The following is a 27,118-nucleotide window of genomic DNA, read 5'->3' on the forward strand; positions in this document are numbered from 1 at the left end:
CCTCTGTTCCAGGTGTGTGTATTAGACCTTCGGAAATAGTGCTGCTGTTTGTTGGAAGCCATGGACCGACCATGAATGTGTACATAGCCAAATGACTGTCCCTGCCTGCCCTGCGTACTGCTCACGCTTACGGCCCCGCCCACCGACAGACAGGAAGCAGGAAACAGGAACAGGAAGCAAGCACCCGACACAGCAGGTCCAGACGCAGGGATGAACCGACGGACGGACAGATGGACGGACGGACGGACGGACGGATGGTTTGAAGCGCCCCTCTCTGTCTGTGTAGACTCTCAGAGAGACGCAGAAGGGACGCAGCGAAAAAAGAAAAAAAAACTGATAGACAAAAAAAAAGTTACAGATCCGTATGTGTACCAAAATTTGGAAGCTGTTTTGCTTTTTTCGATCTTTAAACATGCTCATCGTCATCAAAATGAAAAACTATGAAAAAAGTGTTGATTTTGTTACTAGTCGGATCTCATTGTGCGGACATATCAACTTCTCCACCACAGAATAGGATGGCACTTAGTTTTTTTTTAAAATTTCAGATCTCTTGGTTCCATGTTTTTATATTTTTTATCTTCGGGGGAGGGGGCGGGGGCCGGGCAGATGGAGAAGCGCATAAACACGAACGTACCCGAAACACCAAACAGTTCAGAAGAGCGGCGTCCTCGTCACAATTTTCAAACCAATGTGGCAAAACTAAAGGCTTTTTTTGTTTCCATGTGTTTCAGTAGTGATGCCTGGCTGCAGCTGTGAGTGAGTCATACGGTTAACTTGAAAATGCAGTAATTCGTATGTGGTCTTCTCCAGAGGACTCGCTCTGGATTCCTCTTGTGCATCCATGCGGGCACATGAAGTGATGATGTACATCTAGATGCTTTAAAACAGTACCATTGTGCACTATTTGATCTGGATGCTATTAATCACAGTTCTGCTCTCTGGACTTTGGCTGTAGTAGTGAAATAAATTGGCAGGAAGCTGACTGTTCCCTCCACTTCTCTGAAAGTGTCCAGCGGTTTTTACACGTTAGAAAACACGTCCACGTGAACAACTCAACATTCTCAACTGATTTCTAATTGGATTCACCTTCAAATTCACAAACACGCTGCCCTACGGTCTGCTGGTGAAAAAGCTTCACATTTCCAGACTAACTCTGTGGAGGCACAAATAATCTCAGCCACTTAAACCACAGAGGGTGGAGCCAAAGAAAAGCCAGTGAAATGTTACTGCACCTGAGTGGACAGATGGGGTTCTGTTCCCGTTTTTCTATTTTGAAGCGTTCACGCATTAATATTTATTTCTTATATTTAAATTGTGCTCTATTTGATTAACATGCATAACTAAACATAGTTTCTTCTGTAATGAGCAGAATATCTGTATTAAAGTGGGATTATTTACACATGACTGGAAGTTAGGGATGGGTACCACAAACCTGGGATTAGGTCAGTGGGGGAGGAATTAAGAAAACATTTCCTGTTTATTATTTGCTATACATAAACATTATCTTGCACATTTATTTCACCAGTGCTATGACACATTTTCACTCTTCTTTTTTCCATGACAGGCTCAAATGTTTTGAATGCGTGCAGCCTTACATACCTCACACGGTGTTAACGAAATCGTACAAACGGGTTAATGAATGAAAGTAACTGTTAGTTTATTGATTAGTTAAAGGTGTTCTTCTAGAGCCACTTGTTCAGTAACTTATGTTTGAATCTTGTTTCTTATTTTATTATCACGGTTTCTCTGAGGTTGGTGCTTGCAGTAGTAGAAGAACTTGTTAATACAGCCTATAAAAAATAAAATACCATCCAAAAAAAGTTCTTCAGCTGTGACTAAAAAATTAAGAATGAAAGAGGAAATGTAAAATACTGCCATGTTAATTCTTTCCGATGAGAGCACCATTGGTAATTGTAGCTGTATTGTTAAAATATTTATGATACCCATCCTTAACGGACAGTTTTGCCAATTTAGAACGTCAGAATGAAGGATAAATGAATACTAATGTGAACGCAGCATTTAAACAAAGTCATTTCAGTTTTGGAAACTATCAAAACAACATCACATTGTGTCGTCACTGACAGGCAAAACAGCTTTCATCCCCTTCAGGTGTGACTCAGTGGGATTGATAGCAGGAAGTGTGCGCACATACCATGCACATTTTCTGCATCAGAATGGTTTTTAAGAGAAAAGTAGGAGTTTCAGAAGTGACGAGTACATTCAGCATTCTGTAGGGAGTTTAAGTTTTGGACTCTGCCTCTGTCAATGTTTATATTCTGAGCTCAAATTGCCACAGTCATGAGTGAAAGGGAAAACGTTGTCTGTCCTAAAAACGTGTTTCAAAGTTGTCGGATTTGCTCTGTGAACAGTGACTTTTTGGCTCCATCGTCTGGAGGGTTTAATTCAATCTTCATAAACGTACGTCCCTATGGAATATTTTTATAACCAAAACTCTAGATTTTTAAGCTATTTTGTAAAAAAAACAAAAAAAAAACAAGGCGGCCAAATTTCTGTGGCAAGAAGTGGAGGGCTTCAGTGCGACTCTGGACTGCTGTTGTTCAAGACAGACGTGACACTTTGTTAGCGTTGTGCCCTGGTCAACACAGGTATCAGAAGGTACTCGTAGAACCCAATAGAGGCACTGAAAGGCAGAAACAAAGCAGACGTGCAAAGATTTGAAGTAGCTAAAGGTCAAATGTAAAGTCCCTCCCTCCCCCCCAAACAACATCCTGGTGAATTAAAACAGTCAAACGTGAAGCTGCATCTTCAGTGTATTTTAATTCATCTGCCCTCTCACCTTTTATTCTGAAGGTCCCCACTGACGAGACATTTTATACTCTTTTAAAGACAAATTTAAAGTTACATTTTTGTAATTTCTTTGTAGATCTGAAACAAATGTGAAATGATTTATTGGCAGTGTTAATTTACATGTTCTATAAATTTGAAAGATTTTTGGTTTTTGTTCAGTTTCATGCAAACGGTAAAGGTTGACCCTGCAATGTAAAGCTCACTGAGTGGAGCTGCCATTCTGAAGGCACCTTGCCTGGGGAGCGTTTTTCCCAGCAGCGAATCACCACTAAATTTGTTTGAATAAAGAAACGTTTTACTTTTTCTTTTGCTTGAATCTCTTTGGGAGGTTTTGTCCCGGAATAATGGGCGAGGGAGGAAATGATTTTCTCCTGAAGCTCGTAAAACATTAAAAAAAAACTTGTAAAACTGAATAAGATTGTAATTTTTCAATTAATACAAGACTCTGGGGAGTTTTTGGTCCCCTCTCTCTTTCATCACTGAAGTTAGGAGTCATACCAGATGTTTGTGGAGGAAGCTGCTCTGTGAGCACACAACAGGACATTTTTTGTAAAAAAACAAACTTCACATCCAAAAAATATCTACTTTAAAGTCAAATCACTGCTCAATAAAATAAGCCTTTGAGCATTTTGTCACTACATGGGTTCGCCAGACAGAGTGTCAGTGTGTTTCCAATTTGCCAACCGGACTAATACAACCTGAAATTATTTCATAAAATATTTATGTATGTGTGAAATGTCTTTTTTCCAAGAAATGTCCCCTCTCACAAATGAGAACACTCTAACTCGAAAATCAGGTGATATTAGACTGATGCCAGTGACAAGTTGAATCACATCCTCCAAAATCATCATGAATTTGCCCAAAAAATGCTGATCTTGACCAAACATTTCAAATATTTAAGCCTCACTTAGCAGTTTAAGGAAACCAAATCCCGCCTCCAAGGCACCTCTGCTCCCGAGGAACTATTTGTAGAACTGCAAATGAACCAATTCCTTCCTGTAATAAATTGGACATTTCTACTACTGGACTCCCAGAGATTTTTAATGTGTTTCCTATTTAGAGTCCTGTGCACTATTTCTTTTCCTTCCCCTGTACTCAAAGCACTCGAAATCCAAAAGTTTGTACAAATCTCTCACCCAGGCAGAGTCCCCCCCCTGATGTGTTCATGCCATCGCTCGGTTTGTGCCACCGTGTGTCTGGGTAAACCCGGCCAAAGTCGCTGAGTCAGCCTTTATCTGTGGAGTCATGGCGGCCTGACCTGGGCTCTCCAAGCCATTTTTTCTGTTTGTTTTTCTCTGCAGCTCACATCATCACATCCATCTGTCATCATTTAAGTCAGATCAGTGAAACTTAAGTCCAGAATAAAATATATTTTGATAAGAGCTTTGAGTTTTTATTTGTGTGTGAGTGTGTGCTGAAATATCACCTCAGAACCAGTGACAAGCATGACACCATGTTTAATTCATGTCTAAACAGAAAATTGCCTTTAACAAATCGATAGAACTTTGAAGCGTTTAAACCTCCTCTGAGCTGGAGCACAGCAGAGTACAATCAAACTAAAGCGACATGCTACATTCTCAGTGAAAAGTGCCGACGAGGAAGTGTTTTTGTATTTTAACCCGCTCAACCCCAATTAGTTTGTGGGCATTTTTTGCTCAATGTGGGTTCATTTTTCACTGCAATATGAAGTCGTACACCTCTATGGAAACAGTACAATCATGGCTAGAAGTAGAAAACAAATCTAAAACTCATTTTGTGCAGTATGACAGTTATTCCATCAACAGAGCCAAATAGTTGCAGCTTTGTGGTGGTGCCAGTGGGTGCAGAATTTGTTTTCTATTTTATTTATTACAGAATCTGGTTCCTGCACACACTTTATCGTTGGCTGATTTCTAACAGATGTTAAACAATTTTGAACATTTTAAGGGAAGATTTGGTCACGTTTTCCAAATGAATATCACGTCACAGGTGAGTACAAAAAGCTTGGAAACCGTGAAAATCTAGACATTCTTCCTACTTTTTAAAAAATTTTTTTTTTACATTTTTTGGCCAACAACTGGTAGAATTTTTGCCACATTTTTTTTTAAAGATAAAACACCTCTAAACCCAGAGGGAGGTTTTGGGGTTCAGAGGGTAAAGTTGCAACCATGTAAATTCTTGGAATCAGTGGGCAACAAAAATCAGAATCCACGATAAATGATGTAAATTGCACGTTTCGTCTTGCCTTAAATAAATAGCAAGAAGAGAAATGCCCTAGAAAACTAATCAGACAAACAGTAATAATTATCATCATCATAATAACAATATTAAAAAAAATCAACAAATACTCATTTAACTGTCTCTCAGTCTTTGTAAATATCAAGGCTTGGTTGTGCGTTAGCTGGATAAATAGAAGGAATCATGCCTAAAACAGAACATATTAAATCTTTGAGCATGCAAACAGACCACTGGGAGCTTCTTTCATCAAACTTTCTAATGTGCTTATGGATGCCGTTTGGAGATGCATTAAACCCCTGAGGGTCCACAGCAACACTGTTAGTATAAAAACGGTCCAGAGCAGAAAAGGCTGGTAACCCCTTCAGAAGAGAACTTCTAATTTCATGATAATAGCACTGAAGGAGAAGGAATATACATCTGCATTTAAATAAATGTCCTTTTAATACTCTGTGTAAGGCTTCAATAGAGATAGTGTACATGTAAGGAACAAATAAATACTCATGTCAAAGTCTGAATTAGTGTGAACAAGTAACAAAAGATGCTAAGACACTGTTAGAAATGTTAACAATACATTGTAACCTTTTTTTTAATCAAAATGTCATCTGCAAAATTATTCATTCAATTTTTTTTTTTTTGTAAGTAATCTGTGTCAAACTGTTCCTACAGTATCTAACAAGCTTTTCCACCCCTCTGTTGTGACCACCTTGAGATATGCGAGTTTGGAAGGTTTTTCTTGGCATCACGCTGGTCTTCAGTTTTCGCCACAGATTCTTGATGAACTTCAAGTCTGGACTCTGACTGGGCCACTTCAAAATGTTGATATTGTTTTGTGCTGATCATTTCTTCACCCCTTTGGCTGTCTGTTTCAGATCAGTGTTGTTGGAAGGTCTAATGCTGCCAAAAGCCATGTTCTTCTGCAGACTGCCTGATGTTTTCATCCAGAATCCTAACGTAGTCCTCTCTTCTCATTATGCAGTTTGATTTTAAGATGGTTACTGGACTGATCAGCTGAGAAACATCACCCTGTTTGGCTGCAGGAATGGTGGTGAGTGCTTCTTTGCCCACGTGAGCTTTTGTGTACTTGTTTTGAAGAAGTGGATTCCTCCTTGGACCCTGTGACAGACTGGCGACCTGTCCAGGGTGTCCCCTGCCTTCGCCCGAGTCAGCTGAGATACGTTCCAGCACCCCCGTGACCCTAGTGAGGATAAAGCGGTGTGTAGAGAATGGATGGATGGATGGATTCCTCCTTGGTCCGTTTCCATGGAGCCTTCTACGTCTGACTTCTACGAGTCTGCTTGAGTGTCTGCATTGAAGCGTGGATACCGGATTTTGTCTGATTCATCAGTGGTGATTCCTGGATGCCTCTTTGTCTCTTGCATTACTGTTTTTGCCAGTGCAGGAGTCACTTTTGGCTTCCCATCTGAGATTTTTCACAGTGTGGAACTCCTTGTAACTTTTTAATTGTTCTTTGCAAATTAAAAACACTTAAACATGGATTTCACAGCCTCTCCCTGTCGTTCGATCAGTCACAATGCACAACTGCAAGTCCTCACTCAGCTGTTTGGTTTTAAGAATGACTTGTAGTTTACTGTTAACTGACTATATACTACAGAATTACTAGTACATTACTACTGTATACTGCATTAGAACACTGTAGAAGATGGTAGAAACCACCAGGACCTTTGGAATGGTATAGAAGCTGCATTTTCTTGACAATTTTAAGGGTACAAGTAATTTTGAATATGACTTTTTAACAACAATTTGAAAAAACAATTGAAAACAAAACTACAACAGCGAACATCTCTTTTTTTTTTAATATATTTTTTTTTCCTCAAATGGCGATCCGGCGACCGCCCAAACCGAGCGCCCGACCGAGCGAACATCACTAATACAGTGTCTTAATTTCTTTTGTTACATGTTTGTGACATTCCTAGTCAGAGGAAACTTTCAGACCAATAAAAGTCATTCTAAATCAAATTTTGACATGAGTGTGTTTCATTTTTGGCTTAAAAAGGATTTCGTGCAAAGAAATACATGTGCTTCCCAGTATGTGCTGAGAAATCCAATGGCACAAAAGAATATTTCAGTTTATTGGTAATTAATAAACAAACTATTCTATAGTTCACATGAGCAGGAATAGCCAGTGTGGATGAAGAGGTAAATATAAGAGTTCACACTGCAGCCTCACTGGCCACAGTGGTAGACTGATGAGTGGTCTTCGGAAAGTGCAGTGCAACAACAGAAAAATGGCCTTCAAAAACAGATGATGCTTATCTTAAAATGGTACCAAAGGCTTGTTAAGTGTAACTTCAAGATAAAAGCACTTGCTAAGCTTCTCAATTTTGGCAATTTAAACTCCTACTGATGGATGTCTTATCTGAGTTCTCGGGATCTAGAGCAGGATGGAGAGATTGGCTGCTGCTAAGCTCCCAGTCAGATTGTGGATGTGTAGCTCCTGATCGTGATTGTAGAAAGGCAAGTAATGAGCCACATCTGCCAGCGTCTGCAGGACGTCATAAGTTACGGCAAAAAGGAAGTAGGTGGGCAGCAGCCAGCTGAGGCTGAACATGAAGTCACCCACAGGTAGAGGGACTGCCAGCTGTCTGAAAGGACAAGGAGAGAGAGAGTACTGAATCCTCTAACCTCAGTAGCATATCTGTGCATTCAGACATTGAAAGCCACAGAACTGTATTTTAGTTCTGCTGGAGATCCTGAAGTTTTTTATCATACCAGGACATCAATGTTTCAGCCATGATTTTACTATCGTCAAGAAAGCTGGTACAGAAAGTGTGAAGAAAGATGTTTGTCTGACCTTAAAGGTTCTATTCATTAGAGTTTGATAGATATATTAGCATTCACTATCTGCTTTGTAAAGATATAGTGGAGTAATGGCATCCTGAGCAGGAAAGGAAGTCACAATCAGTCTGTGTGTTGGAATATGAGCTTCTTGGTTTTATAGTGTGGTAGCTGGTCCAGTCGTGTGTTCATGTTAGTGCAAGTGAGTCCCTCCCTTTGAAACTGCTCTCCCTACATTTACAACCAGACTGAGAGGGACTTTCCACATCATGGTCTAAGCTGAGATAGAGTGCAGATGGAAGTGCAGAACTGCAGTCAACCAGTTCCCCAAAAAGAATTTAAAGACACTTTCTATTTACAATGCTTTTAAAAAAAAACTAGTTAAGATGTCTATTTGGTGTTTCTTACATGCTAGAAGGTCCATACCATAGCTGAGCATTCCTAACTTGAAACTGCAGCGTACCAATGACTGTCTGAAAAACAGATTAAAACAACAAGGGTGGAGCTTTCTGCATCATTAGTCTTCTGCAGAATCAGTTTGTGGTTCAAACATGCACTACAAATAATTAATGTTACATAGATAATATGTGTTTGAGTTCATCCTGAACTCAAACACTGACTGGTCCCTACCAAAAAAACATGACAAACATCTTTGCCATATTCTTAAAACCAGATCCCTTTCACTGTTTCCTTCCGAAAAGCAGGCAAGCTGTCAAGGACTCTACTATTAGAACTAACCATAGTGAAATAGTAAAACAGTTCAACCTCTTCCTCCTCCATGTTTACTTACAGTGAATCTTGTCAGAGCAAACACTTGTTTTTTTTTATCATTTTAAAAATGAGTTCAACAAGTTGAAAATCTGATGATTGCTTCCATTTTTTACACTTTCTGCCTCTGATAAATCTGGTCATTTTAAAAGATTACTTGTCTTTCAAACCATCTGGTGGGTTTTGGGGTTTAGAGAGTTAAAGCTAGATATAAATGAAAGAAAAATGCTCCCAACAACTTTTACGAAATGATCACCCCATGGTGACGTTTTGAGCATCAACACAATTATACAGACAAAGGGACATGCAGAGACACAACCAACAAACACAAACTAAGACGGGTGCTCGGATAGCTCAACTGATCTTGATGGACCAAACGAGTGTGTGAACTTTACCTTTCCAGATATTGAAGTATATATTTTTCTCCAGTAACTACAAAGCATTACTTGGATTTGCTTCTGTATATTTATAAGAAGCTTGGATTACAGCACACACAGAAGGAGTGTGACTGTTAAAGACATCATTACTCCACTGTATCCCTACATAGCATCAAAACACAGAAAAGTTACATTGAATACAGATGTGTGAGATAGGCTCTAATTTAAATGACTGTATGTTTGGATTAATTTTTAAGAAGCCGTGTGCTGGATATGTTGTGGGTATGAGCTGTGTTTCCATCTGAAAATCTGCTCATTGCACGTCAAACACATCTCTCCAGTCCTATGAACACGACAGCTACTCACTGGAATCTGTCTTCTCGGGATTCTCTCAACATAATGAAGATAAAAAGTCCAACTTCAGTGTTGAGGGAGAATGACACAACTTTGTCCAACATGACAACAAAACCCTGAAAAAGAAGGAGAATAGTGGTGACTGACTGAGCTCCAGACAACAATTATTACTGTGTGTGTGTATGTGTGTGTGGTATTTACCCTCGGATCACAGGCTGACACAATAAAGATGGTGCTAAAAGCAATCAGTGACATGAATCCTTTGGCCATGCTGCAAGACGGGAAAAAAGGGAGAAGCATGAAATTAACTTAATCAGTCAACATAACGAGCTAAAGACCGTCTCAGATGAATTATATGTGATGTCACAGATCCTTTTCTCTGGCATTTATGTGAAGTGAGAGACAAAATGCACAGGAGACGGAATTATAAAACAACAAGGCCGAGACAAGGAACAAACCTGAGTAAATACCCCATGAAATCAGTGTGACTGGCTTTTGGAGAAAAATGTTGCGGGAGCAGTGAAACTTTGAAAGTCGTGTGCTTGAAGCAAATTTCCTCAGTGGTGTGATGAACTTTTTATTATTGCTTTAAAATAAAATTATGACAAGACGTTAGCCCTTTTTCCAACAAGTAATAGCTTGAGACACTGCATGACATGATTTGTACAATGAACAGTGGTAGTTTAAAAATGGCTGTTGGAGAAGTTTTGAGTTGTAACTGTTAGAGCGGATGGGATGGCGGGTTGCTGCAGGATGTTGTGGGGGTCATGCAGGTTGGTCTTTCTTTTTTTATTTAATCTGTTTTATTTAATGTGGCTGTACCACTTTTACCAGCCTGTCACAGCACACTAGTCCACCGCCGGGTTTCTAACTCCACGTCTGCTCATATGTTTATTGAGCTTTTAACTGCTTTGAATCCCTACCTTAACACATAGGAGCTGGTCTCCCTTTTTTAACCACAACTGTTACTTCTTCCTAGACCCGGTGGCCCAGTTCAAATCCAAAGTCTCCAACGGCACCCCACAGCCCTGGCTTAATGAACCAACACAACAACTAAAAAGAAACTACAGAAGAAAGGAAAGAAAATGCACGAAATTGTGTTTATTTGTGTTTTATCAGCTCTGAAAAGGTGCACTAAAGGCCTACCAAAATGCAATTAAAGAAGCAAGAGCAGCCTTCTTCTCAAAATTAATTTTAGCCAACCATTCTAACCTCAGATTTTAAATGATGACTTATAATTTCAGAAAATACTCCATCTAGGGTTGGGACTTTAATGCTTTAATCTTGAATAATTAATTACAGAAAAAATCACGCGTAAAAAAATTAACGTATTTAATCGCACCTTTCTCAGATCCTTAATTTCTGACGCTCCGCTAACACTGATGAACACTCCAACTCGGTAGGTGTCGGTAATGAACCTAAAGTTTGTTTGCTAGCTGTGAAAAAGACGCACTGAGTGAATCAGCGCACAAGAAAGTTTGTTAAACAGTGAAGGAAGATGACACCGCATTGAACTTGTTGGGCAGAAAGCTTTCTTTTCAAAATCTTCTCAATGGCAACTTGGATAAAAGCGTGGTTGTGTGCAAATTGTGCAGCAAAGAGTTTTCTGATTACCGCAGCACTTAAAGCCGATGGCAACACCTCAATGCAAAACATGTTGCTGTTAGCACCAGAGCTAATGTTGTAATGACAGTCCTGATACCAGCAAACGATGGAGCCATCCCATAATAGACCACTTTTCAAGACTTCAAAGTGCTTGAGCTCACAAAAATCTTAAAATGATAAATATAATTGCTATAAATGCACTTTGAGTTTGCAGTTATCTGTGAATGTAGTAGACGGATGAAAAACACAGATAAATAGAAATTAAACATTTTTTTTGGTAAATTCATGTATAGGGCTATTCATTGATTCAGTCATCAACCAAAATTTATTTGAATTGAAAAACTGCTCATTGTGTCAAATATTGCTATTTGACAAAAATGTGATAAATCGGGATTAATGTTAAAGAAGAAATATTGTAAGTGCTACTGTGTAAAGAGAATACTGCTGTTAAAAAGCATCTTACTTGTTTAAAGTGTTTGCAAACCAAATGTTGTTGCATTTTTGTTTATATAGCAGTACTTTTAAAACAAAAGCGTGCAATATACTACTTCTAAATGTATTATTCGATTAATCGTGAATAATCGTATGATTTTTTTTCTGCCATTAACTACTATTAAAACTTTTCATCGCATCCCGCCACTAATTACAACACATTATAACTGCCAACATAGCTCTAACCACTTTCAACTTGAGCCATCTAGAATAAGTAAAAAATACCTGTGTGGGAGCATTACTTTCTGTTACTCATCATTAATAGCACAACAACTGTTTCTAAGGACATATAAAAATGATGCTAATATTACAATTATTTAACTATTGGCTGCTATGTAGAAATTTCCACTTTCGCAAACTTTTATATGTCAACAACCGCTGGGTTGGTGTCACATGAAACATTACCATTAGATCTTTCAGAGGGAGTGTTCCTCCTCCAATCTAACTAAATTGTTCTTCTTTTTGAGGCTCCTCACACTGAACACTTTGGATTAACTCTTCATCCTCACCTTCTTGCTGAGCAGATGTGCTGTTTGTTTGGCAAATGCCGCTCCCAAGCTTTAGACAGCCACTCCAGTTTGCTGCTCCACAGTGAGCTCATCAGACCGTCAACTGAAAGAAACACAGCGGTCAGTCGATATGAAACACTTAAACACCTAAGTATTCATTATCAGCTTAGTAAGAGAAACATTAACATTTGTAGTCTTACTTCAGTGCATCATTAGTATTGTAATGCCAACTGCTTCTTAGTTTAGTAAATTTAATGCTAAAGAAAGAGTGAACTTACTGGTGTGCTTCATGGCCGATCCCATCACCAGGAAGGACACGGTGACGCTGATGGCGATAAACACCTGGATCAGTTCAGCCACCCAGGAGTACGTTCGGTACCGTTCATTAATAATCTACAGGGGTTGGCGGGTGGGGGTGATGGATGGTGGTGACGTTGAAAATGAGGGCACGACAAGGAAGAAAGGAGGCATGTTTTTGTACTTTAGAACTTCAAGCTAGTGTACGATTTGAAATATGATGCATATTTAGCAAACTTTTTATATGCCTGCAGAAATATGAGCTGTAGCTTCTGCACTAATACAACAGACATCCATCTTTTGTTGCAGTAAAAATCTGCAAACTCTTGGCTGTGTGTTTAAAGTTTAATTTCATGACACACAGATAATTTTGGTTCTGGCTTTAATTGTACTAGCAAATCACAGAGTGTTTTAGTTCATCCGTGTTCATCCAAGCTTCATTTCTTGAGTCAGGTTGATAATATGTGTAGATTTTCTTGCCTTATGTGGTTTTATTCTCTTGAGTTGTGCTCACTTTATAGAGGTCATTCCAGGAAGGCTCATTTATGCGATCTCTGACAACCAATTAGTTTGTCAGCTGGGCCAGGTCACTACAGCTTACTGCTACATGTTTCCATTAGCACCACAGGACATTACTAGCAGGGCTAGAGGAAGAAGTTTCCTGAGTAATTGAATCCAAACATACACTGATCACATCTTGCTGTGGTTGGTTTCACACAAACTATTATCTGGTCCTGTATGTGGCTCTCAGAGCACTTACAGGCCGCACAAAAGCTTCTTTTTATGGCTTTTTATTAAGTCATTAGAGGACACTGTTCGTTATTCACAACATATGGAGACAAAAAGCATAGACTGCTGAAATAGAATCGCTTCAAAGAAACTACAAGAGAAGAACACACAGATCGCCACAAACTTATAGGAGCAATTGGTAACTAATTTGTTCTGCTTTTACATGTGTGTAAGATCAAGCTTTCTCTAAAAAGAAACTACATGGTTATTAGACCAGCTCAGCCTGGATCATTAGAGGAGGAACAGGAATTTAAAAGATTTTAAACTGTTGAAGAATACATATCATTTGAGCGATTAAAAATTATTTCAAAATAAAAAGTGAGTAACAAGAACCTAAATTAAACACTGTGTACTCCTCAATAAATAAAATACAATATTATAACCAAACCTCTTAATTTTTTTTCCTGGATTACATTCGTGTTCCCTCACTATACTTACATGTCTCCTGGCCTACAGAGAAATGCTGATCCATAATTTTACACAGCATCATGTATAAAACCTGGGAGATAAAAACAACAGCCATGTGTACCAGCGACACACACTTCATCAATAGCAGTACAAAAATTGTTTAATAAAATGTTTTTGGTTTCACTTCCATACATTAGATGAAAACTATCAAGAAGCAAATTGTTAAAATATAATGTTTGCCTACATAAACAAACCCCGAGCATATCCCCTCCCTGGATCATAACAGCCTGTTAAACTACTTGATCATGGATCCTTTTGTCCTCTGTCACATTAATGTGCATCAAAGTGGGATCATTCCTTTACTCTTAAAAAATAGGCTAAAGTGGTTAAATTCAAAGTAGGGTGGTTTAAACTCTAATCAAATCATTCTCTTTCTATTCCTGAATTGGTCATGAGCAACACAGGTTCACATAGTAGTACACATACAAGCATAATCACACCCTGTTCTTGAACCACTGACTAAAATGGAGCGAAAGTCTGAACATTAACAACCAATCAAAGCTTCACCCAGTACAGTGCTGCAGAGCAGCTGTGCTCACAGTCAGTGGATTGAAACTGTCAATTAGCATCTTTAAAAAAATCAATAAATGCATCCTGTGAAATGTCACATCATCTCCCCTTTCTATAGTTTCTGCAGAGTAGTAAGCATAACTGTCAGTGTACTACAGCTAAACTGGACCAATGCATCTACTGTTTGTATGGATCAGCATGAATGTAAAATATATTGAGGAAAAATGAAAGTAGATCAAAAATGAATTTCATCAGCTCAGTGAAGCCAGCATTACTAAAAATTTAACATTTTATTAAAATAAAAACACAGTTGATGGAGAAGTGGTTTAAGAAACTGTAGAGAATTAAATATTCCAGCCCCTTACACATGAACAAAGACTGGATATTTCAAGTATTCAAGGCACCTGTCTGAGCAGTTGTAGCTATTAAGTCATAACAAATGTTTAATTGACAAAAAGTTCTAGTTTTGTTATCCAGTACAAGAGAAGATGCTCATTTCAAGCTACACATGTGATGTTATCAGTGAAATCACTGCTTTACACCAAATATTTACCAGTGCATGCATGCTGGTACAAAAACAACATGACTTTGGAGTATTTCGGTGCACCCTGATGTTGAGTTTTATCTGTTTTTAATTCAAATCTTTACTGCACTCTATTTTCTTTCCTTTTTGTTCCACTACAGTAGGCTTGGTTTTGATAGTAGCAAAGTGCATTTGTATGTGGAGATAAATCATATCGTCGTTGTGAGTTGCCGCTCAATAATCACTTGAGACTTCAGAGGTCCACCCGGACTTCATTCTGTTCTCCTCATTAGCATTCTGCTAGCTGCTGAATCTTTAACAGTGCTTTATTTATAATGAATGATTTGAGCTTCTATTTTTCATGACAAGCATCGTTTAACATGCTTCAGTGGTTTTGAGCTGCAGTTCAACTTATCAACTTTGAAACAAATGTGAAATTTACTCCAGGCATCACTCAAACTTTTGCTAAAGCATTTCTGTCTTCACAAACAGCTCCTACAGTGCTGCAAAACAGCAAGTGGCTAAACTATGTCCACCAGGTTGACTCATACAGGCAACTCAAAGAATAATTTCTTCGGAAAAATGCGCTGTGAATGTTGCCAAGCACTGCTGGTAGAAGTATAAAGGTTCGAAAAAGAAGTGGAGAGCAGAAAAGCATCCGTGTAAAAGCTTAAAGAATTAAACGTTTGAAATTGTTTACAATTAAGGTACAAGAATTTTTTAAAAATGTGTCCTAAATATCAAATACTGACTTAAAGTCAACTGCCAGAAAGAAAAACTGGTAGAAAGTGCTTCAGGCGTCATAAGACAATAAAAAATTAGCTGTGTGTTGATGAATCTGAGGTATAAAACACTAAACAAGTGCGATTTTGATTATTTGAACAGATAAAATAGCAGCAAATACGGCTTAATAGTCAACAACAAGCTACAGAAGTTGAGAACTCAGGTTTTTTGCATTTAAGGTAAATGTTCAAGCTGAAAATAAAGTAAAATATCTGAACATGTGCAGAGTGTAGAAGTATTTTAAGTAGCAATGCAAATTCTGCAAAGAACGGACAGGTCTACTTTAGTGTAAAATGTTAAAAGATAAGTATGAGCCAAAGTTAAAGTATAACGTAAAGATGACTTTTGGGACTTCTATTTTTCTTTTTTTTTAAAAAATACAACCCACAGGTTGCAGATTAGCTCCTGTCTGTAATGCAGCCACACCTTATGAAACACAAAAAAGATTTTTCCATTAATATTTCATGATAATATTTGAGATTGTGGAAAATTTTAAAGGTGTCCGAAAACTTTTCTCTGCCACTGTATATAAAATCCATAAAAATCCTTATAATCCAGAAATGATTTCGTAAACTGAGAGTTTATTTAAAATATCAACAAAAAGTGATGTTCAGTTGCGTCATAGTACTGCAAAAAGTGAAGAAAACACTGCTCAATCTGTGTGTAAGGCATCAAGGTGGCAGCGTCCAGTGTGTATGATGCAAAACTACAGTTTGGGAATATAAATCAGAGGGAAAATTAGCCCCATATGGCAATATTTGTGTGTCCCAAATCTTATGCCCTGACAAGTGTGGTAAGGACTGATGTTCTGCTTTCCCGTTTCATAGTACAACACAATCTGGTGGTGACTGCCATAGTGGATGACCTGAGTGTAAACTGAATCTTAAAGAAGAATTTAATTTATAAACAGTTATGACTGACAAAACACCTCAATAATAATCTACCAACCAGGAGCCCACACATCTGGTAGGACTTATGACAACACAGAAAATCCTGCTAAGCAAGTCCCAAACGAAACACTACAGGTTTAAAAACTACACACATTACTATTGGTTTCAACCATCAGCAACAGGACATGTTGCTGAAGAGTGATAAACGGTTTTTGAGTGGATTTGAGTATATTTAAAATGACTGACATAACACAGTTTTAAAAGTATCCACAGTTGTGTTTTTGCTCAGACTACTCCAAAAAAATAGGCAGTGTTGCTCAAGTTTACAGCAAGGTCATACTTTCATAATCAGATTAGGTCTCCAAATTTGCCACAGATCTAAATTGGCTATGAATATATAAGCTTGCTGCAAATTTGCAGCAACATGGCCAAAGGTTTACTACAATTACCTGCCACAAAACTAGAAAACCTCGAATACTGTCATTGTTGCCAGAAATGCTATTTACCAGAAGGTTACTGGAGGTTTAACTCTGCTGGCAAACTTCTTGTTATTGCCAGAATGGTGCTGGAAGTTTGCCATTAGTAGACAACACTGGTAAATCTGGAATGGCTCTCTTTAAAAAGTAACCAGCCACAAGTCTGCCGCTGAGCCTGATTTGTAAGGTGAGTAATCGAGGCCATTTTACACTGCAGTCTATGGGACGGCTGAATGGTCGCACTGTCACTTCAAGGCTTGTAGCTGAAATTCTAAAAGCCACTGTGCTTCAGCTGTCACACTGAATGAACAAGCACAAATTTGTCTACATTTCAAGGTATAAATTGTGCTTCAGGATTTACAGTTGTGGTTTCCATGGCCTCAAATGTGGTGCAGATGTTCCCTGATGTAATTAAGAATATCCAGCACCATTATTGAGTGGTAACATTATATCCAAGTAGTGTCTGAAAGCACTTGTCAGTCTTCCATGAAGCAAACACTACATGGAGAGTTACTGAGCAAACAGTGGACAGTCTGAACACTGTTAGCATCAGTGAGAATGTTTCCTGGGAAAGACATCAGTTCTGATACAAATAGTATAGTCACGATACACAGTTAATGCTTTTGTTTTAATAACCCTCTAAATTCCAAGCAGTTTGTGGGTGGTTTTTTTTGTTGTTTTTTTTTGCTCCTGCCACATTTTTTAAATCCACATGGGCTCATTTTTCACTGCAAGTTCTGCACCTCATTTATCAATCATTTTACACTAGTTGTAAATGCTTCAAAAGGATCAAAGGCTGTGACAAAAGACATTAAACACTAAATGTCCTATCTAGATACAGCTACGCTACATAGTGTTACAAAGCATTTATTTATTGTTCGTAGTGTTTGAATACTAAGCAGGAGGTTAAAAAAATGTTAATGTGCAGTTGTTAAAACACTTCTCAAAACCAGAGGTGCTCTTGGAGGCAGGCTGTGGTTTCATTAAACCTCTATGTGAAGCCAAACGTTTACTGCATGTGCAAACTTGAAACTAAACTCAACTGGGTTTCTTTCTACAGAAAATATTTCATCCCACAATAGCTCCACTCATTGATTACCTGCATTCATGGGACTTCAAGGTGTGGATCAGTAGAAAAATAGTGAACTGGCTTCAACTTGTTTTTTTTTTTAGACAAACATTTCAATTCACACAATACAATCACACAAAAAGGGGTGTAAGGTCCTACCTTTGTCAGTGGAATGGTTGCAATCTCTCCTGCTTTTTCAGACCTGAAACAAAAAAAGCACATACAGGAGGAAGGTTAGTTGATCTCAAGTTTACAGAAGTGTGAGGTGGTGAGATGAGGGCTTATCTGGTCTCTTCTCTTTCAGTCACTGAGCAATGAAAATCTGTATCTAAGCAGAATGTAATGTTAAACACCTGGAGTGAAACGTCAGCGTATGCGTTATATGTGCTGCACATAGTCACGTTATTCCTGTCAGTGACAGCATCTCCACAAAATTATGACACTAAATATGCATTTCAGGAGAAAAATCTATTGAGCACATTTCATGTCTCCCTCACAGTGTGACTCCGTTTCGATTGGTATATTTCATCTACTTAAACGTAAGTGAACAAAGAAATTAAATCAGTAAGTCAGAGTGGGATGTGAATCTTAGTAATGGAAGATTTTTATTTTTTTAAGAAACCAATAAATGTTGAGGAATATGCCCATTCATTTCCTTCACACTTGTACTCTGATCACAAAGTTGAGGTATGGTTTCATACTAAATTCATTTTCAGACCCTTTACATTTGTAAAAGTAACCATTTACAAAAAAAGGCTGCCCTCCACAATAATTTATCTTCATTAAGAGTTAGTGGAAAAACAGCCTGGCTCTCTCTGTTACTCTGGTAGCTGGCCAATTCTTAGCCAACACAGGGATCTCCTGGGAAGAAACAAGAATACTACAGTAGATGAAAATATTGTCCTAAATATTAAATGAGCCACAAATGGTAGTAAAACATACGGCAGGTCAGGGCTAAACCTATGAATCAGTGTTTCCATTTTAAACTCTAATTTTGGCCATTTGTCAGCTGCTGCTGTAATGTGCTGTAGGTTTCATTAGTTGTTTTCTGCTTCTTTCCTCTGCAGCCAAACGAAGAGAAGCCAACATCCCAGGTGCACAGGCTGAAATGTTAGAATCACACTATGACTTTGTCGCGCTAAATCATATGCTCAATACTTTAGATATCTCAATAACAACAAGCCAGTCTTTGGTACATAGGTATTCATAGTCTCTAGAAGTGTTGTAAAGATTTGGGTGAGCCACTGAGATTCTACAGAGTTTCTCATTAGGCTACATCTTCCACCTACACTGCGGTCTCTTAAAAAGTCTTGAAAATGATCTGACAGAAAATCTGCTGTACCTAGGATCAGGTATTTTAGATTTGCTCATTTCAATCTTTATCTTCTTATCTTTGTAAAGCTGCTCTATTATGCAATAGCATTTTTGGAATATAAATGATAGAACACAATGTGATCCCACTTTTGTCTACAACAAATATCTAGAATGCATCTTAGCTGCTTAGTAACAAATGCAACTCAAGTATTTTCAACCCAGCACTGTTTTTAGCTCATCAGTTTGGAAAGCATCATCACTTCAAAGGTATTTTCTTCATTTCAGAGAAAGATCTTCGGACGATGCTGTTTCTGCTCCTTTTTGTGATGTAGGGGGGTCTCCTTCAAACTTTACAATTGGACTGGGGGGTGGTGGGGGGTGGGGGTGGGAGGAGGATATTCAGATCTCAAAATAAATATTTGGATATCACCATCACGACCAAATATTCGGATATTCGGGTCCAGCCCTACTTATTTCCTACAACTGCTTCTTCTAACTCTAAAATACACTGCCTCTCCGAAAAAAGTTGTCACCTGGATTTAACTAAGCAAATAGGTAAGAGCCTTCCATTGGATAGTTACTGCAGTGATGAATATGTTTCAGCTGCAACAACTTATGTAACCCTAGCTGATGCAGTGAGGAGCTTCCATTTCTTAAACAACCATGTCGGAAGACATATCCTGTGGTCATGGAAAGGATGTTACTCTGTTTCAGAAGGGTCAAATTATTGGCCTGCATCAAGCAAAGAAAACTGCTAAAACTACCAAAATCAGGTTAAGAACTGTCCAACGCATTACTATAACTTGGAAGGATAATAGAAAACTGTCATTTGTGAGGAACAAATGTGGTTGGAACAAGCTCTTAGATGATCGTAGGAAATCAACAGGTGAATCCATGGCTATGTTTAATAGTGAAAGTAAGAGTTTCTCCATGCATAATACAAGGGAACTAAAGGGACTGGGACTAAACAGTTGTGTAGCTGTAAGAAAACCACTGATCAGTGAGGCTAATCAAAAAAATGCCTTCAATTTGCTAGGTAGCATTAAGATTGGACTCTGGAGCACTCTAAGAAGGTCGTGTGGTCTGATGAGTCCAGATTTACCGTGCTCCAAAGTGATGTGTGCATCAGGGTAAGAAGAGAGGCAGATGAAGTGATGTATGCATTATGCATACTGCCTATAAGCCTGTGGGGGTTATGGTTATGATCTGGGGTTGGTCAGGTTCAGCAATGTTATGTTCTCAAATGATGAGGTCAGCTGACGATCTAAATATACTGAAAGACCAGGTCTTTCCATCAGCAGAGTTTTTCTTCCCTGATGGCATGTATATCCCAAGATGACAAGGCCAGGTCTCATGGGGCTCACATCGTGAATGAATGGTTCAGGGAGCATGAGACATGATTTTCACACACGGATTAGCCTCCACAAATTCCAGACCTCAGCCCTACAGAGAATCTTTGGGATGTGGTAGAGAAGACATCGCTCAGCGGTCCGACTCTTTCATCATCAATACAAGATCTTGGTAGAAAATTAATACAACTCTGGACAGAAATAAATGCTGTGACATTGCAGAAGTTTATCGAAACAATGCCACAGCAAATGTATGTTGTTCTCAGAGCAAAAGGCGGTCCAGTGAAATAATAGTGTGCAACTTTTTTCGGACAGACGGGCAGTGTATCTCAGAAGTAGAGCAAACCAACATCTCCATGCACTCACAGCATCTGAGATACTGAGGACAAAGTATATATGGGTTCTGTAAAGCATCTTGAGACAATTTGACCTGTAATTGGGACTATATAAATAAAATTGAACTGAATCTCTATTGATAGTGATTTCACCACAGCAATAAGAAAATCCTTAGTGGTAGAACAAGACGTGGCTAATGTGGCTAACATTACCACTAGCTTTGATGGTATGCCAACTGGTCAGAGTTCATGGACAATGTACTGCTTAGGGACATTCAGAGATGGTGGAAACTTTAAACAAATAAACAAGGACTGGGTGATTTAATGTGTTTTCTTGTTGCCTGTTGTATGTCAGTGAAACCAAAACTCAGGCAGTTTCAACTCTTTACATCTATTTAATTCTTTAATAATCTCTATGCTAACCAAGCACTAAATTTTAAGGACTCTGAATTCCTAATAAACTTGTTCACATATTTTTCTGTTTCTGCTGTCAGACAACAGGACAAATATGAAATAGTCAATGAATTGAAGTTCATTTTGCATTTCATTTTAACCAGGAGTCACGTCTGAATCATTTCCAACCTGCTGCTCTGTACTGTTAAACTGCTAATTTCATACTTGTGACTTTGTCTGACCAACTCACTGAACACGAGTTTAAACAACGGCTGTGCTTGTTCCATGTTGTTGATCACAGACACAGAGAGAGTCTTCTTCCTGAAGTTGCCACGGACAGCAGCAGCTGAACTGTATTTAAAGTTACTGACACTGAAATAGTTAATTTAGAAGAAGGCTAAAAAATCTAGATGTAAATAACTATGGTCTTTGCAGTATTTTAAGTTGAAAATTTGATAAACATTTTGGGGACATGTGAAAAATCTATTATTTTGCTGAAAAGGTACACTATTTGGGAACTTTAAGTAAACTAAGGCAATAAATGTGAAAAGTGTAAAATCATTCCATGCTCACTTTGCTTGGCTTCAATTTGTCAGATCATATTAAAAACAATAGATATGAAATGAAAGTCAGTTCGTTTATTCCTCAGCAAAATGATTCCGACAATCTTGACAATTACAGAGTGAGCAAATAGTTTATTAATAAATTCGTGTGTGGATGTATTTAACAATAAACAATAACAATGATTGCATTTTGTTATAGCATAGGTGAGATATTGCTTAACGAGACATCAGGTGGGACCTAAATTAGCAACATCCCAGCATTACGCCACAATACTTTCACATCTGCGTTTCTTTCTGATTTCTTTCACTTTATTCCTCTTCTGCTGCAGTGGCTGCTTAGCCAGTTTTTAAACTCTGAGTTGTTGTGACATGCTGAGCCACAGCAGGGGGATCAGAGAGACAAAACTAATTAAAAGGACAAGCAACAGCAAAGACGCCACACTCTGTGCATCATTTATGGTGTTTCAAATCGCCAAAGCTAATAAGGCTCAGACAGCCAAGGAAGAGCTTTTGTTGGTAGCTTTGAGCAAAATGCTGTGAAGGAAACAAGCTTCAGGACTGATAACAAAAGTTCAACTTTCAGATACAAATGAAGCGATGACAGATTTCAGATCTGGGAGCAAAAATAGTGCGTTTTGCATTCCAACATTACAGTGTGTGTGTGTCAAAACGAGCGCAATTACTGCCTTCTGTGACAAGTGTCAAGTGTGATGACATTGTTGAGACAGGACAAAGAGGGCAACTATCAGCAGATTGTATAAATAACTTCATAATTACAGATTTTCAATACAGGTTGTGTGGGTTTGTGTAACGACACACAAGGTATGTATGCATTTTTGGAGAATAACAAGGAATTGTAACAATAAATGAACATGTTCTTTCCACAAACACATACGAACATGTACAAAACCTACACAAAACTGTTTGAACCTACATTGGCTTTAGAAAATGAGTCTGTTTAGGAATCTGCATATGACTTATTGAACCACACAAAGCATGATCTGAACTGGGTTTATTCTAGCTTAACCTGTGACCCCAAATAGGATTATAAAGATATACAAAGTCTTTGTCAAGCTTCATTTGCTTCCTACTGCAGATAAAATGTCATGTGAATGCTGGCAGCTTACATTACACACCTATCTGGAGCACTTTGGTCTTGTCATTTTAGGGCAATAAAAAAAGACACAACCTTCCAAACTATAGACACTGAATGACGGTCCAAATGCACCCAGAATTATGGTTACCCAGTCTCACTTCCAAAGCCATGAATAGACAGCCACTTTTTGTTAGACAGAAAACCATTCAACGTGATAAAAGCAGGAACATGTAATTACACCTTTTTACACAAATATGCATGGAAACGGGCTGGGAGGTCCACCACCAGTTGCTGTACTTTGATGGCAGGTGGCTGTCCTGAGGCAAGGCGCTGACCCGGTTGCTGCAGCTTTTTGCTGCACAGAGTGCCAAGCTGGCACATTTGACACTTGTTCTCTGAATGAAAGCATGTAAGGCTCCTGCTCATTCGTCCCAGTGAGGAAGGATAAGGTTACAGCACCGATGGGAGCATGCGGCTTGTTTTCATGGTCTTACCTTGGTACTGAGGGGATGAAGAATGCCATGTGCACTCTGCTGTCAAAGGCAGCTGTCACACCTAGTTTAAACCCTAAATTGCTATAGTTTACTGACTCCTTAAAAGATTCACAGATGCAGAGGAGAGGGGCGGGGTACAGACAACTTCATGAAGGGAAACTGGCAGATTCTTAGTTTTTGCTTATTCTTTTTTTCTGTCAGTTAAGCATGTTGTAATCATCGTTTAAACAAATGATGAAAAGACAGAGGACTGGAGATAAAGTGACAAAGGAAGAAACCGAAAACTGTCTCAATAGTACAAAAAGTAAAATTTTGATTATTCCTACTCTTTGTAATACTGTAGGCAAGCAAATCATTGATTGCTTCATTTGCTCTCCACAGACATAAAGGCAAATTGAAATTCTCTAAATGTGAAAAATTTTCCTTCTTTCTTCGGTCTGTGCTTTGACATATTTCTAAAACTAATCTGAGCTATTGCAGGAAAAATATATTTATGTGTATAGGTTTGTAATGTTAATTTCCCTAATCCTTGCTGTAAATGTTCCAGCCTGACAGATCAGGGGTAAACACACCTTAACTACTGAACTTGAAAAACAAGGTAGCAAGTGAAATTATACAATTAACATCTCTGTTTAATCTTGTTTCAGAGCATCACAGATCATCTACAGCTTTGTAAAATTCAGAGGATCTTCTAATGACATTCAAACATTATTCTTCATAAATAATGAACTATTATATTTCAGCTCCATTAATTTAGGTGTATGTTCTGTAATTCTGAAACATTGAAATGCTCAACAACTCCAAAGCTATCTAAAACAAATATATTGTGTTTGAACTGCAATAAACCTAGAATTGTTCAGATAATCATTTGCTTTTGAAACAAGTTGTTTCAAGCAATTGTGAAACAACTGTGAAAGCACTTCTTACCCCGAGGCTACAATAAATACTGCATCCCTATATTTCCACTATAATCAATAACAGTGGCAACACCAGGAGTATGAGCAGTACAAAATTAGTGTGTATGCGGTGAAGAGATCCACATATCAGACCACTCCTCTATCTATATTTTTTATACAAGGTGTGAACAGCCCTATTACTCAGAAATACATCAAAAAGTGTCATTTGACTTTGTTGAAATAATCGACCAAAATGACTACTTTATTCAAACAGTGTTTTCACTTTGGAGTCTTGATAACATGTCAGCATTTATTTGCCACTACCATCTGGTGGCTTAGTAACTTCAACCCCCATTAATGAGTCTACTAAAGTCTGCAGATGTGAACTCATCCATATAACACAAGCTTGTTGAAAACTTGAAGCGTAACATCACCATGGTGGGTGTAAACATTGAAGATAACAATCCCACAATGAAACCCATGTGCTCGCAGGTGTTGTCAGTAAAAAGACTGATTCCGCGGCGAACCTGTCCTCAAACAAAAAACAACCACACAGGTCGTCTGTACACGCCCATATTACGACCGAGTGTTACGTTTTGACGTTATGCGACCTCTAGCGGTTGAGTAAATATCGACACTCCGGTGTCGCAGGTGAAACGTCACCATGAATAAAGTTTTATCTAACACTATTCCTATCCCTAACCATAACCATAACCATAACCATAACCCTAAACCGGTGTTGGGAAAGTGAAGAAAAAGCCGTTTCGCAAGGGAAAAGCCGTTTTGCGAATTAAATCTCGTAATGTGTTCCTTTTCCCCGTAGGGGCGCTAACGTAAATACGCTCTCATGGGTCGTATTCCGGTGCACGTTACATACGACCTGTGTGGTCGTATGAATTGGAGGACTTGTTGTCAGCGGCACATCCGCTTTGCCATGTGTTGCTAAACAGCATGCCTGAGGAGCAGTGTCAGGTGTCCAATAACTTCACCAAAACCCACATTCCCCAAAGGAGAAACTGACACTACAATCTTTGCATATCTTGTGAATGTGCAAGACAAAACTGTACGACAATAAATGAAGCATAAACAGAAGACACACTGTGGAACACAAGCAACAATGCAGGAACAAAATGAGACATATGACTAGTTTAATATGTTTAAACTTTACACGTCTACCCCCGCGATGCTGCAGCATCTTAAACTCAGGCCATGGCATTTAACTCTACATCAAGGTCACCAGGACATTCAAAGCTGGCCATATATGATATTCTCAGACTGTTTCTGTATGCGAATGAGTCTATGTTCTCAAGAGTAGAACAGGAGAGATTTGTCATTGTTCCTAAGAAAAAGATGAAAGCATGTATGTGTGAACTTTGCTTGTGTAAACGGACCATTTCTACACTCGCATGCTTTGATGAATGAGGCACGACTATATCACAGTCTTGGGAACAGCGACTCCCAACCTTTTCAAGACCTACAAATGCTCTATAATCACTTGCACCTTTTTCCAACCAGAAGTCGTAAATGTTTAAAAAATTGCCTGTGAAAGCAGACTGTTTCAGATTCCATTGACACATAAGGTTGCAGAATCCTCTGTCCTCACTTTTGTCTTTAGTATTACCCCCTTCATTCTAACATGAAGCACATAGCTGCTCTAAAAGACTGAAGAGAAGAGGAGAACAAGGTTAGAGGACTGGGATTTGAACAACCACGAGCTTCTATAAATGCTGTTCCTCAACCAATTAAAATAAATCCACTAGGGGGCAATGTCGGTCTAGGAAAGCTCTGCCATGCAGACAGTGGAGAGTACCTGTCACAGAGGTTGTTTCAGCCATGTGGGTCACAGGAGCTCCAGTTTTTTAAGGAGATGAACAATGAACAGTGATGGGTAGGGGGGGAAAGAATAACACAGAAATAAAAATTCATGCCAAGCAATCAGAATGAAAAATGGTTGTTCTGCAAATCAGCGTAATGAAAGAGGATTTAATGGAAAGGGAAGGGCCGAGCCAGGGAGCGATTACAATTCAAAGATGCTTTGAAATAATTACATATTCAGTACAAGAGCTGTTAATTGCGCACATTCACACAATTCTCTGCTGATGTATCATCACTGTCACCTTTGGGCATCCATGGAATAGCATACAGTGCAATGCTGATGACAAAAAGCTACCTTAGTATCAAAAATGGAAATCTGGTGCCGTTTTTATGCTCTTAGAATGAGTGTGGACAATGTAATGGATTCAAAAGTGCTCCATACCTGCCAAATTATTTAAAGGACGATGTGATATCAATAATATCTGACAATGTGTTGTTGTACCTCCAATAACACATTGCCAGATAAATCTGAAACAGTTGCTTTGATAGACTGTGGATTTTAAAGGTGTACACTACTAGTCAAAAGTTTGGACACATCTTCTCCTTTAATGGTTTTTCTTTATTTTCATTACTATGTACACTGTAGATTCTCACTGAAGGCATCAAAACAATGAATGAACACGTGGAATTATGTAGTAAACAAAAAAAGTGTGAAATGAATCAAAACATGTTTTATATTTTAGATTCTTCAAAACAGCCACCCTTTGCACACTCTTGGCATTCTCTCGATGAGCTTCATGAGGTAGTCACATGAAATGGTTTTCACCTCAGAGGTGTGCCTTTCCAAAGTAAATTTTTGGAATGTCGTGCCTTCTTAATGGGGTTGGGACCATCAGGTGTGTTGTGCAGAAGTCAGGTTGGTACACAGTTGACAGCCCTATTTGACAACTGTAAGAATCTATACTATGGCAAGAACCAATCAGCTAAGAAAAGAGAAACAACAGTTGATCATGACTTTAAGAACTTAAGGTCAGTGAGTTCAGAAAATTGTAAAAACTTTGAATGTATCCCCAAGTGCCATTGCAAAATACCATCAAGAACTACAAAACTGGCTCACATGAGGACCGCCCCA

The 27,118-nt window shown here is 38.5% G+C and overlaps 2 protein-coding genes across 2 annotated transcripts in view; one reads left to right on the top strand and one right to left on the bottom strand.

Annotated features, from left to right (window-relative positions):
• Positions 1–4,190, top strand: part of tbl1xr1a (TBL1X/Y related 1a) — a 59,640-nt gene extending 55,450 nt beyond the window's left edge. Inside the window, exon 16 of the mRNA XM_022216404.2 lies at positions 13–4,190. Within this exon, the coding sequence (XP_022072096.1) occupies positions 13–39 (27 nt within the window). The 3' untranslated portion in view covers positions 40–4,190. The remainder of the gene's footprint in view (positions 1–12) is intronic.
• A 55-nt stretch (positions 4,191–4,245) lies between these two features.
• The window catches only part of si:ch211-51h4.2 (uncharacterized), a 101,723-nt gene continuing 78,850 nt past the window's right edge, over positions 4,246–27,118 (bottom strand). Inside the window, exons 13-18 of the mRNA XM_022216291.2 lie at positions 17,891–17,933; positions 12,205–12,319; positions 11,927–12,029; positions 9,522–9,591; positions 9,333–9,436; positions 4,246–7,628 (exon numbers count right to left, since the gene is read on the bottom strand). Coding sequence (XP_022071983.1) covers positions 7,418–7,628; positions 9,333–9,436; positions 9,522–9,591; positions 11,927–12,029; positions 12,205–12,319; positions 17,891–17,933 — 646 coding nt within the window. The 3' untranslated portion in view covers positions 4,246–7,417. The remainder of the gene's footprint in view (positions 7,629–9,332; positions 9,437–9,521; positions 9,592–11,926; positions 12,030–12,204; positions 12,320–17,890; positions 17,934–27,118) is intronic.

The sequence above is a fragment of the Acanthochromis polyacanthus genome, chromosome 4, assembly GCF_021347895.1.
Source record: "Acanthochromis polyacanthus isolate Apoly-LR-REF ecotype Palm Island chromosome 4, KAUST_Apoly_ChrSc, whole genome shotgun sequence".
Lineage (NCBI taxonomy): Eukaryota > Metazoa > Chordata > Actinopteri > Pomacentridae > Acanthochromis > Acanthochromis polyacanthus.